This window comes from Vicia villosa, unplaced genomic scaffold (genome assembly GCF_029867415.1).
Source record: "Vicia villosa cultivar HV-30 ecotype Madison, WI unplaced genomic scaffold, Vvil1.0 ctg.001217F_1_1, whole genome shotgun sequence".
NCBI classification, from domain to species: domain Eukaryota; kingdom Viridiplantae; phylum Streptophyta; class Magnoliopsida; order Fabales; family Fabaceae; genus Vicia; species Vicia villosa.
Genome location: NW_026705539.1, coordinates 81,173 through 93,091, shown reverse-complemented (window position 1 = coordinate 93,091; position 11,919 = coordinate 81,173). Strand labels below are relative to the sequence as shown.

General features: G+C 34.2%; 3 protein-coding genes across 3 annotated transcripts; all 3 read right to left on the bottom strand.

Annotated features, from left to right (window-relative positions):
• Window positions 1-830: 830 nt before the first annotated feature.
• On the bottom strand, window positions 831-1,564 carry LOC131634061 (protein PELPK1-like). Its single transcript, XM_058904742.1, has one exon. The coding sequence runs from the start codon at window positions 1,481-1,483 to the stop codon at window positions 1,091-1,093; it is 393 nt and encodes a 130-aa protein (XP_058760725.1). The 5' UTR covers window positions 1,484-1,564; the 3' UTR covers window positions 831-1,090.
• Window positions 1,565-5,495: 3,931 nt separating this feature from the next.
• Window positions 5,496-6,141, bottom strand: LOC131634060 (protein PELPK1-like). Its single transcript, XM_058904741.1, has one exon. The coding sequence runs from the start codon at window positions 6,060-6,062 to the stop codon at window positions 5,667-5,669; it is 396 nt and encodes a 131-aa protein (XP_058760724.1). The 5' UTR covers window positions 6,063-6,141; the 3' UTR covers window positions 5,496-5,666.
• A 2,650-nt stretch (window positions 6,142-8,791) lies between these two features.
• Window positions 8,792-10,704, bottom strand: LOC131634079 (uncharacterized). Its single transcript, XM_058904757.1, has one exon. It carries the CDS (start codon window positions 10,503-10,505, stop codon window positions 9,036-9,038), a length of 1,470 nt encoding a protein of 489 aa, XP_058760740.1. The 5' UTR covers window positions 10,506-10,704; the 3' UTR covers window positions 8,792-9,035.
• Between the last annotated feature and the right edge of the window lie 1,215 nt (window positions 10,705-11,919).

Below are 11,919 nucleotides of genomic sequence, written 5' to 3'. Positions count from 1 at the left end.
CTCAACAAAAGCAACAACAATAAGAAAAACGCAACTCCTAAGAATAAATAGTTGGAACAACAATAACAACATAACTCATAACATGAAGTGTGGAAATGTTTCACAAAATGCATATGAAGAAGTCAAAAAATGAGTTTGTGATTCCGTCTTTGTATGTTTTGTGTCACCTTTCTTAGATCCATACAATTTGTAGAAGATCATATGATGGAGTTTTGTGAAGAAATAATATGTAGATGTTTATGGTGATTGGAATAAGACGTTAGAGGATGAATGATTAGTGGGATTGTCCTTTTTGGAGAATCAAAATTGGTTTTCCAACTCCATAAATTGTAAGTTATGAAATGGCAGAAGTATTGATTTTTTGGAAGCACATATGGTTAGGTTTTGAACCATTAAGCTATTAGTTTCCAAATCTTTTTTCGGGCTCACCTTTCCCAACCTCTAAAGTGATAAATATGGGATCATGGATTGAAGATACTTGGGTGTGGGATGTAGAAATGGACTTGGATGTCCCTATTGATGAAGAAGGAAGTCATCACAATGATTAACTTAAACTATTTTTTTTATTTAAGTGTGAGGTGATCCAATGATTAAGCATAGCTCTTTCTTTACTCAAATAAAGAAACAACCATCTTGTTTCTTCCTCATTATTATTAAATTATTATTAAATAATAATTTATTTTAAAATAAATTAAAATAAATAAATGATATGGCATGAAATTATAACATTTGATTGGTTGAGGATACCAGTACCCATCTAAACTCAAGGGTACCGGAGTGTTCACCTTATAAAAACTATGAGAATATAATAAGACTAATAAATCAAATCAAGAGAAGAAATAAGTCATCACAATTGTATTAAATGTGTAATTCAACATCAATAATCAATAATATAAAAATAAAAATACAAACAATAGTGACACACCGGTGTAAGTAGGAAAAAAAAAAGAAAAATACATATTTTTTTCGCACCATACAATACAATAAATATACCAATAACATTTCAACCTCGTACAATTTAAACACACAAAAAGGAAATGATGCAATGTATATTGCATGTAAAGATAATAAATGAAGAAGTGTTTAAGGGCTAGATGTTGAAGAAGGTGGTGGAGAGAAAAAATGGGATGGAGGGGAAAGTGGTTGGGATTGAGGTTGGAATGTTGGGAAGTGAAGTGACTGATGGCAATGGTGGAATGTTAAGGGATGGAATATTTGTAGGAAAGGTAGGAAGTGGTGGCATAGTAAGCTTAGGAAGAGATGGAATGGTAGTTGGCACTGGCAATGGTGGAAGACTTGCTTGAGGCAATGTTGGAATTGAAGGCAAAGGTGGCAATGTTGTTGTTGGTTTTGGTAAAGTGGGAATGCTAGGCAAATTTGGTTGTTGTGAGGTTGTTTGCAAAAGATGGCGAGCTTCTAGACTCATGCTTGACATTGTCACAACAACAAGTAAAGCAGTGATGAAGGATTTGGTTGAGGCCATTGATAACTTGATTATTTTAGGAGCTAAAGAGTGTTTTTGTAGTGAGAGAACTTGCTTTGTTATTTTATGAGAAGTATAGGATAATTAATCATCTTATATAGAGTAAGATATTTGGAGAATAGGGTATAGTTGTTAGAACCATTAAGAGCTTTTTCAATCTTTTGTTAGTTCAACTTCCTAAGTTCCACTTTGACTAAAGCATTTGGTGGTTGGACTAGTAGGCTACTCATAAATCCTAATATTCAATAGTATGATGGCCAACTCTTTTTGTTTTTAATATTTTTCAAAGAGCCAAAGTGTTCCTAAATATGTTATTTTTTATGGATTTGGTGACTGAGAAGAAATGTAGTTGCAACATATAAGAATTGGTAATTTAAGTTGGTATCATCCATGTTTTCGAACGTAATCCTAAACAGCTTACAGTTTACAACCTATTACATTTTACCATTAGCTCTCATATCATATGACTGTGGCCAATGCATTGCAAATTACAAGACCAATCAACTTGGTTATTTTAATCCAGCTATGTTGATGAATTCTGTACAAATCAAAGTATTGAAGCGTTGGTCTAGTCTCTCGATCTATAAGGTCAATATATTTTATTCTAAATTCTCTACCATTCCAAGAAAAAAAAAAACTTTCACGTATGTGACCTGATTTAACATTTATTTATTTAAAAAAATCATATATAATATTTTTAAACCTTTTTTTTATCAAAAAAATTTAGTTTGTTATGTTTAAAATTTAATATAATTATATATTTCAACAATATAACATGCCCCCCCCCCCCCCCCCCCTCAATAAAAGTGTTGTAACTCCGCCACTAGACTTCTCTCTTTAAGGTTTCTAAAATTACATATTCTTTGTTATATTTTTTTGTTTTTGAGGAAGATGACCCCCCCCCCCCCCCCCCCCCCCCCCTCAATAAAAGTGTTCTAACTCCGCCACTAGGCTTCTCTCTTTAAGGTTTCTAAAATTACATATTCTTTGTTATATTTTTTTGTTTTTGAGGAAGATGACAAGTCAACTATAATGCACATTTAATGTGTGGAAATATGTCTCAATATGCGTTGGGTCGTGGATCGGGATTTGAAATATGGTCCATCAGGGTTTCAAGTGGAAAAAGTGGAGAAATCAGAGTGAGGGAAACTTAGTGAGATAATGGCAGAAACTCTCAGGATTTACGGTTCTAAGAATTTGAGGACATTTGAAAATATTTAAAAGAATTGAGAAACACGTTTGAAAACATTGGATTTATGTGATTGATTCATATAATGAGAATAGGAGAAATTGAGAAATCCTTCGAAATAAAATAGGAGATTGAAAACTTGAAAGACTACTTTCTTGTAATTCTTTTGTAATATAACAAATCTTGACATATAACACATTGGAGAACTTCTCTCTAAATAGATGAGCTTGATCAAAACTAGATAAACAAATATGTGTGTTTTCATCAATTTGAGAGCATTTATTTTGGTTTCAAATCTTCTTTGTCCCTCACACCAAAGGTCTTGGTGTTTCTTATATTATTAGATTTCACAAAAAGATGTGTCCACCATTGGACAAAGGAATTAAGTTTAGAAGTGAGCACCAAAGATTTTAATTGGGGCATCAAAAGTTTTCTAGGGAAAACAATTTCGAGTTGTGGAAAGTGAAGATGCAAGAAATTGTAACTCAACAAAAGTATGCAGAATCTTTGAAAGGTGAGGTATTGAAGCCTGCATGCCAAACACAAAAAGGGTAAACTGATGTGGTGGATCAGGAAGTGAGGGTCATTATCTTGTGCCTCAGAAATAAATTTCTAAGAAATCCAGGGAGAAGATGTGGTTGAGATGTTAGTCAAACTTGAATTATTATCTATAACAAATACCTTAGCTCACAGATTGTGTATAAAATATCAACTCTGCCTTTTTACAAAAGATATAGAAAAATCCATTATGGAGCGATTGACAAAACTCAATAAGATCTTTGTTGACTTTCTAAATATTGAGGTGGTGTTTAATGATGACAACAATACCCTACTCTTGTTTTGATCATTTCCTACATTACTACGAAAAACACATATAACAACGAACGCGAAAGACCTATAATAACGTTTGAACAACCGTTGTTAGGTAGGATGTAGTTGTAAGTGGATTACTTACCATCACAGTCTATTGTCCGTCGTAGTAAACTAGATAGCGCGCTACATACAACCACGATTATATTAAACAACTATTATTATATGTCTTTTAATAAAAATTAAAAAATGCAACAGTAGAACAACAAAAACAACAACCACAATATTAACAATAACAACACCAAGAAGAAGAAGAAGAAGAAGAAGAAGAACAAAAACAACAACAACAACAACAACAATAACAACAAGAACAAAAACAAGAGCAACAACAAGAACAACAACAACAACAAAAACAATAAGAACAACAATAACAAAAAAAGAACAACAACAACAACTAACATTGCTAACTTGAATTCATACTTTCCTTGTCTCATTCAAGTTGGAGAAGAGATGATGGAGTTTTGAAATTTGTTAATGAAATAAATTATGTTTTCGAGTTTGGTTTAGTGGAGAAATAGAGTGTTATAAATGAAAGATGACGTTTGGAGATAGAAGATGAAGTTCGTCTAAGTTGAAAGTTCGTCTAAGTTTTAAGTTTCACGCAGATCACTAATAGTAGTGTCTTGAGCATTGATAATCACTAAATGTACGTTCAAGATTTGTTTAAGGACAGTGAAGAAACTCAATAAGCGCACTACATAAAAAACAGTTGTATTAAATAACTGTTGTTGTATGTCTTTTAATAAAATATAAAAAATACAGCAGTAAAACAACAACAATAGCAAGATTCAAACTCATGACCATGCACCACTTTTTACCACGGTTGGAACTTCCAACTGTGATGAAAAATACAGCAGATCACTAATAGTAGTGTCTTGAGCATTGATAATCACTAAATGTACGTTCAAGATTTGTTTAAGGACAGTGAAGAAACTCAATAAGCGCACTACATAAAAAACAGTTGTATTAAATAACTGTTGTTGTATGTCTTTTAATAAAATATAAAAAATACAGCAGTAAAACAACAACAATAGCAAGATTCAAACTCATGACCATGCACCACTTTTTACCACGGTTGGAACTTCCAACTGTGATGAAAAGTGGGTTAAAAATAAATTTTAAAAAATAAAATTATCGGTGCTAGGATTCTAACTCATGACATGGTGTCACTCTTCACCACGGTTGAAATTTCCAACCGTGGTGAAAAGTGGGCTTAAAAATGAAAATAAAATAAAAGCGTCTAATTGGATAAATTCTACCACGGTAAATCCTTTAGCCGTGATGAAGTAAAATTTGGTGGCGTTACGAAAGGTACTTTTTGTATTAGTGCTAAATCCTTTAAGTATTTCAAGAAAGTAATTCTTAATGGTCAAGAAGACATTATCAGCTTGAAGGAGACTTAATCAACTATAAGGTTCAAAAAGCCGTCAAAGATGAAATATATTAAGGTTGAAAATGGTAGTGAAGTCTTTGGTGTTTAAAGAGGTAGGAACAAGAGGGGACAAGGTTTTGATAAGTGAAGGTTAAAATACTTCACTTATCATAAACTCAATCACTTAAAGAAAGACTGTCTTGAGAGGGTCAAGGTAGATTATGTTTACATTGTGTTTTCTGAATATGAGGATAGTTATGAAAGTGTTGATATGCTAGTAGTAATGAATTTGGAGACATATATGAGTTGGTTCCAGACTCAAGATTCTCTTACAAATAAGACTAAGTAAAGAATACTTTGCGACTTTGCAACTGAATATAGGTGAAGTCATTCAACTGAGTCACAATAAGGTTTGTCAATTTTATGGCCTTGGCGCAATTATACTTCAGTTTGATAATTTTGAGTTTCTTCCCCGCGATGTGAAAAGAAGATAGAGGTCATAACAAATGTATTTGTATCTAAACGTAAAATTGAACATCAATATTATAAATATAAAAATACAAACAATAGTGACGCACTGGTAAGTAGAAAGAAAGAAAATATACAAAGACTTTCTTACACCATACAGTCCAATAAATATAGCAATACCATTACAACCTCAAACAATTTAATCACACACAATAAAGAAATGATGCAATGTCTATTGCATGCATTCAGCTGATCAACACATAATGCAACTTGTAAAGATGTATTTAAGGGCTAGAGGTTGAAGAAGGTGGTGGGGAAAGAGATGGAATGGAAGGGAAAGTGGTTGGGATTGAGGTGGGGATATTGGGAAGTGAAGTTACTGCTGGCAATGGTGGAATGTTGAGAGATGGAATAGTTGGAATATTTGTAGGAAAGCTTGGAAGTGGTGGCATAGTAAGCTTAGGAAGAGATGGAATGTTAGTAGGCAATGGTGGAAGACTTGCTTGAGGCAATGTTGGAATCGAAGGTAATGGTGGCAATGTTGTTGGTTTTGGTAAAGTTGGAATGTTAGGCAAATTTGGTTGTGTGGTTGTTTGCAAAAGATGGCGAGCTTCTAGGCACATGCTTGACATTGTAACAACAACAAGTAAAGCTGCGATGAAGGATTTGGTTGAGGCCATTGATAACTTGATGAATTATACGAGCTAATGAATGTATATTTTGTATTGAGAGAAGTTGTTTTGGGATTTGATGAGGAGCAAAGAGATGTTTGATGGTCTTATATAGAGAAAGAGAGATTTGATGGAGGGTAGTTTGGAGAAAATCAAGAGCTTTTCCAATCTTTAGTTAGTTGAACTTCCTATGCTTCACTTTGACTATTTCATTTTGTGATTAGACTTGTTGGCTTCCTAAACATTCAGAATACTGAAAATTAAATCATTTCAACATGCTCGAACGGTAGATTAGGTGATCTACCACAATTCTTAATATCCACAGCAAGATACTTTACAAATAATGAACAAACATCAATATTACAAATAGGCTAGGATAAACAAAATATAGTGTTTCCCTCAATAGTATGCATAAAACAACGGCATAATGTCATATGATCAATTTTGTCTGAAGAGAAACCATTTTTGTAAAATCTGAATAATATATCTGAATGTATAAATAATGTACAAGCATTAATTTCTAAATGATAAGATTTGATTAAATTTAGTAAAGGTCTGGATACAAATTAATAATATAAAAAATATAGTAAAAATAAATTAGTGAATAACTATCCATCATCTTCCATTTAAAAATTATGTGCGTGTTTGGTTGCCGTAATCTTCCATTTAAAAATTATGTGCGTGTTTGGTTGCCGTAATAAGAATTGACTATGTGTAAATTAATTTTATAAAATTGATTATAGTTAAAAGTAGGTTAGATGTATACTAATTTATATTTCAATACATTTATGTAAAAGTGAGTTGAACAACAAATTCAAGTATAAAAATCACTTATAAACTCAAAAGTTACAAATTCCAACTTAAAGTATAATCAATTTTAGAGACCAAAGTTATTAATTACTTTTTATAAAGAAAGGCAAGCATTCTAACAAACAAGTGGTACGACTTGTGTTTGAACGGTTGAAGACTAAAGGGATGTATATCCAATTATTTCTTTTAGATAAAATGATTATTAAAAATTTGACCATTAAGAGTCTGTTTGTTTTAGCTTTAAAAAAAATGTATAAATTTATTAATATGTCCTTTGACTTTTTTTTAATAGAAGAAAGAAATTGTGAAATTATGATAAATTATTTAGTCTTTTGAATTTTTATTTTTTTTTTGGTTATGATTTTTTTAGAGATTGAGCTATTCAATTCAACACGATTTAATATTTATACAATACTTTTATCGAAACCAGATTATACGAGATTATTCCATTTTATTAGAGTCATTAAAGCAAGCAATTCAACCATGATCTTGTAATTCAATCATTGACTCCTTAGCCTCCCCTAACCTTGTCGGAGTCACTTTTTAAAATATTGAAAAAAAATTACATATGGTTAATTTTGTCTTCTCTTGCAAAATTTGGTCTATTCTTATTTCCCTTCAATCTGGCGCGGAAAATATATTTTGGTCCTTTATAAACTTTCATTCCTTTCCTTTTTGCATTGTTACCAAATAATGAAAAGGGATCTGTCCACTCATTTTCGTTTCTTTTTCTTGTCTTTCCACAAAATCAAACACAACGTAAATGTGGAATTATATTGTCTCTCCACAAAATCAAACACAACGTAAAGGTGGAATTATATTATCTCTCTCAATTGGTGCTTACACCAACTACAGTTCTTTCAAATGTGACAACAAGTAACAAGGAGCTATCTTTCACGGGGCATCGCACTTTGCTATTTCTTCTCTTTAGGTTTAAAAAAAAAAACAAGGAACTTCTAGGCTCCTATATTTCTTCAATCTATTTAGGAGTCTCAGAGATATATGCTCTGTCAAGACCTAGTATGTTACTTAGAGATAGAACATACAATATATGAGTTGACACTGCCACTTAGCTAAGGCAGGGAGAAGGGGAAAATCATCTATGAATAGACATTATCCACCACATCCAACTACTGAGGAATGCCAGCGAATCAACAAAACACACTTATGAACAAAGGTCATTCTTGCAAATACTCTTTAAGCACCTTCTATGATCCATGTTCATGATAAAGGTATTAATATAGATGACACCTTGTATAATGTTGATAGAATATTGAACTAATTCTGATCTTATTTACACTTCCAATCAAGAAAAGAACTTGAAATAAATTGCATATTAGCAACAGCCGAAATGATTTATCAGAATTCAGAATTTTAGAAACAGAAACACAAGCAGATGAGGGTACCCACACTTTGAAAAGGCATGATACAAAAACATGACACAAGAAGTTCAAAATACAAAAGTCATGCTAAACTCACAAGCAAATGCCAGATTGATAAATTGCTAGCAGTTTGAAAATGCTGAAACACTGACTTGCGGCACCAAAGACCTGACATATATCACCGCACCCAGGAATTGCATTTTAAAACAATGGCAGATGTTTTTAAGCCTTGACCAAACAGACTTGAAAATCTATATCATACAAGAAGTAACCTCAACATAGCAAAATTTACAACAGAACGAATTCATATAACACCCAAGAAGTAATCGACAGAACCAAACAAAATATCCAAAATAAACACCTGGCAAGCAATAGTGAAAGTTTTATGCAGAAAATAATTACTACCAAGCATGGTTAGAACACCATCAGATCAGACAATACATGTGAGTGTGTGTTTAGTTATGCAAACAGTGTGGAGTTTATGACCAATTAAAACTCCAAAATAAACTCATTCTTGCTCTATTAGTGAAAGAGAGAGTGGTGGACTTGTCTAAAATCATCAATCTATAAATCCTTCCTCAATGATACAACCATAATCTACATGACATGAAGTAATCCTCCTCAATTACTTCAAAAACTATAATGTACTCAAATGCTATCATAACTTATTATAAAATCTAGCAATGGCAATAATTCGCTCAGCATCAATTTGTGCGATAATTGCAACCAACAAGTAATACCAACTATAGTCTAAAAAAATAAAATAAAAAAGATCTAGATTGCAAAATGGCTAATGATCCTTAACCTTATCATCTGCCACCGCATTAAGAATGGGTAAGCTACTGAGGAACTCATCAAGACCCTCAAAAAACCCAATTCCTTCAATATTATCCTCAGCATTGCCAGTTGCATTCCCTTCACGGTCACGGGCTCCACGGGAAGGCTCTTCCGCCTCGTTACTGCACTCAACATTCAAATCCAACTTCCCCATGTTTACAGCCACATTCTTTTTGGAACTACCCGGCGCAGCTTTCTTACTAGCTTCTGCCTTTGCACCAGAAGCATCAACAGCACCGACATTCTTCTCAGTCACATTCCCTGCTGCAGCACCAGTAGCACTCCTCCTAGGTCTCTCCACAGTTTCTCTCCCACTAGCATTACCGGAATCTTTCCTAATCTTTCTCCTGGTAACGTTCGAACTCTTCGACCCTCGTTTCTTACCAGCACCACCCCTCCAATCCCCATCATCAGAATCATCATCACTCGGATCAGAAATATCGATGAAGGCCGCAGTTGCCGCTTCATCATAGTAAGCCCAATTTTTTTTCCTACTCGTCGATCCTCCTTTCAAGGAGCAAGGAAACAGAGGAGAAACCGGGTTCCAATTGGAAGAAGTCCCACTCACATCTTTAGAATCACCAGAAAACCCTAACGGAAAAAATCCCCAAGTGCAAAACGAAGCATCTATCTCATTCAACGGCGGTGAACGTATCACCACCGCATGAAACCCCCTCCGACAACTCTGGCACCGCAGGGTACACTCTTCATACCCCTTCGGATACTCATAATAAACGTAACAGTAAGGACACAAAGTCCAGAAGCTAACGTTACCTTCCGTTTCAGCAGCACTCGCAGTCCGAGTCTGCCGAGTCGACTCAGCAGGCTCGCTAGGGTTCCGATTCGGTGTCTGTCGAATCGGTTCAGTCGCACCTGCACCAGCACCCACGCCGTCTCTCGGTCTAGGATTTTTCTTCGGCGTTGGTTGAGGGTGCTGAGGCTGCTGATACTGTGGCACCGGTTGTGGAGCAGGTCGAGGCTGAATCTGCGGCTGAGGCGGAACAGTTGGTGTAGTGAGCAACCGCAGCTCGCTATCGTACATAGCCTTCTTAGCCGTATTGGAGAGAACGGACCAAGCATCATGAACGAGAGAGAAAGCATGACCGGAGAAAGCGAACGGGTTCCGGTTCGGGTCAAGGAGGAGAGCGAGGCGGCGATACTGGTTAGCGATGTGATCGATATTGGTGGAGTAGCGGATGATTTGAAGGATCCCGTACCAATCACGGTGGTGATCATTGATCCGCGATTCTCCGGCTAACAGAACATCGATCACAGCTAGGAGAAGCTCGGAGGCATCGAAAGTCGGGTCGGACTCTCGTGCACGTATTGCGAAGGAACGTGCGCCGTGTAGATCACGCGCGCTTAGAAGCTTGTTGGCTGTGTAAAGCCATCGCTCAGCTTCAGGTCGGTTTCCACCCTCCATAGTAGCGACGGCGATGGTGGTGGTGCCGATGAATGCAACACTAGAGAATGGCGCGAGGATAGTTTGGTAATTGTACTGAATTGGAATTTATCTGATTAAGAGGATGATGATGACATGGTTTGAAGCTATCTGAAAAAGGAAAATGAAAATAAAAAACGAAAATTGGATAAATGAATGAATCTTAAATTAAATTCGACTATTAAATTGAGAATTAAGATCATTTATTTATCAAAAAAAACATAATTGAGTTAAAGACGGTGTCTGTTTTAATTTTAACATTTTTTAAGTTTTTATTTTTTTTTTATCTCACTTTTTATGAGAAAATGTTTAACTCGATCCCTATGTATGGATTTTGCAGACGAAACAAACATTTATGGAATGTTAAAACTCAATTTAAAACTTGTATGCGGTTTTGGCAGCTGCGTCATTGTTTTGTTTCCTTGGCGAATCTAAAAGGATTAGTCATCTGAAATGGTAATGGTTTGAAACAAGTGGTCGAGAGTTGAGACTCGAATACATTAGTTATTTGATGTTGGACTCGATTTTGAATTAGTGTTTATGGAAAAATATATGTTGTGAGGAAGTAATCTTTTGAATATTAGATTAGTTTCTCCCGTTATCGCGGAGGGTATTTTAATTTACCAAACGAAAGAAGGTTTGACATTTCACCTACTTGTCAAAGTAAGTCTAAGTCATTTTTTTTTAAGATGAGATTCTTCAAGAGGACATTTTGAATCTTATCAATAGTTTTAAAAAAAAATTAGCTAGGCTTTGATAAGTTTTTTTGTTGAAAGGTTTGATTTTTCAATATATTGATTTTTTTTTAAATATGGAGAATTTCGAAATACAGTTATAACTATTGGAATGGATGGTACAAAATATTGGTACATTAAAATTATAGGTTGATGTTGAGAATTGGAATTAAAAAAAACCATTTTGATAGTTGCACAAAGGACTGTTTGTGATTTGGTTTAATGTGAAAATCAAATTAAATCTAATTGATTTATAATAAAAATAGACTCGAACTGAATTGAACTGTTTCAGTTTACTCAGAATCGAACCGAACTATAATAATTGGTTTAGTATACCGTTTCAAAATTCTAAACCGTACCGAACTGTAATAGTTAATTTTCCCCAAACCAAACTGTATATTAAAGAACCGAACCATTAAACTATTTTTATTTTTAAAAAAATTAAAACTTGTTTTTTTTTTATTTTTCATTTTCAATTTCGGTTCGGTTATAGTTTTGGCTCAATTCGGTTACAATTTTGGTTCGGTTCTAAAATTGTTTGTATAATATGGTTTGTTTCACTAACCAAACATAACGGTTCAGATATTTTATCTTCAGTACGGTTCAGTTCGACTGTACGGTTCGGTTCATAGTGTTTTATGAACAGCCCTAGTTGCACATGA

Coding starts and splice junctions, on each gene's coding strand:
- LOC131634061 (XM_058904742.1), bottom strand. CDS start 1,483: ATGGCCTCAACCAAATCCTTCATCACTGCTTTACTTGTTGTTGTGACA.
- LOC131634060 (XM_058904741.1), bottom strand. CDS start 6,062: ATGGCCTCAACCAAATCCTTCATCGCAGCTTTACTTGTTGTTGTTACA.
- LOC131634079 (XM_058904757.1), bottom strand. CDS start 10,505: ATGGAGGGTGGAAACCGACCTGAAGCTGAGCGATGGCTTTACACAGCC.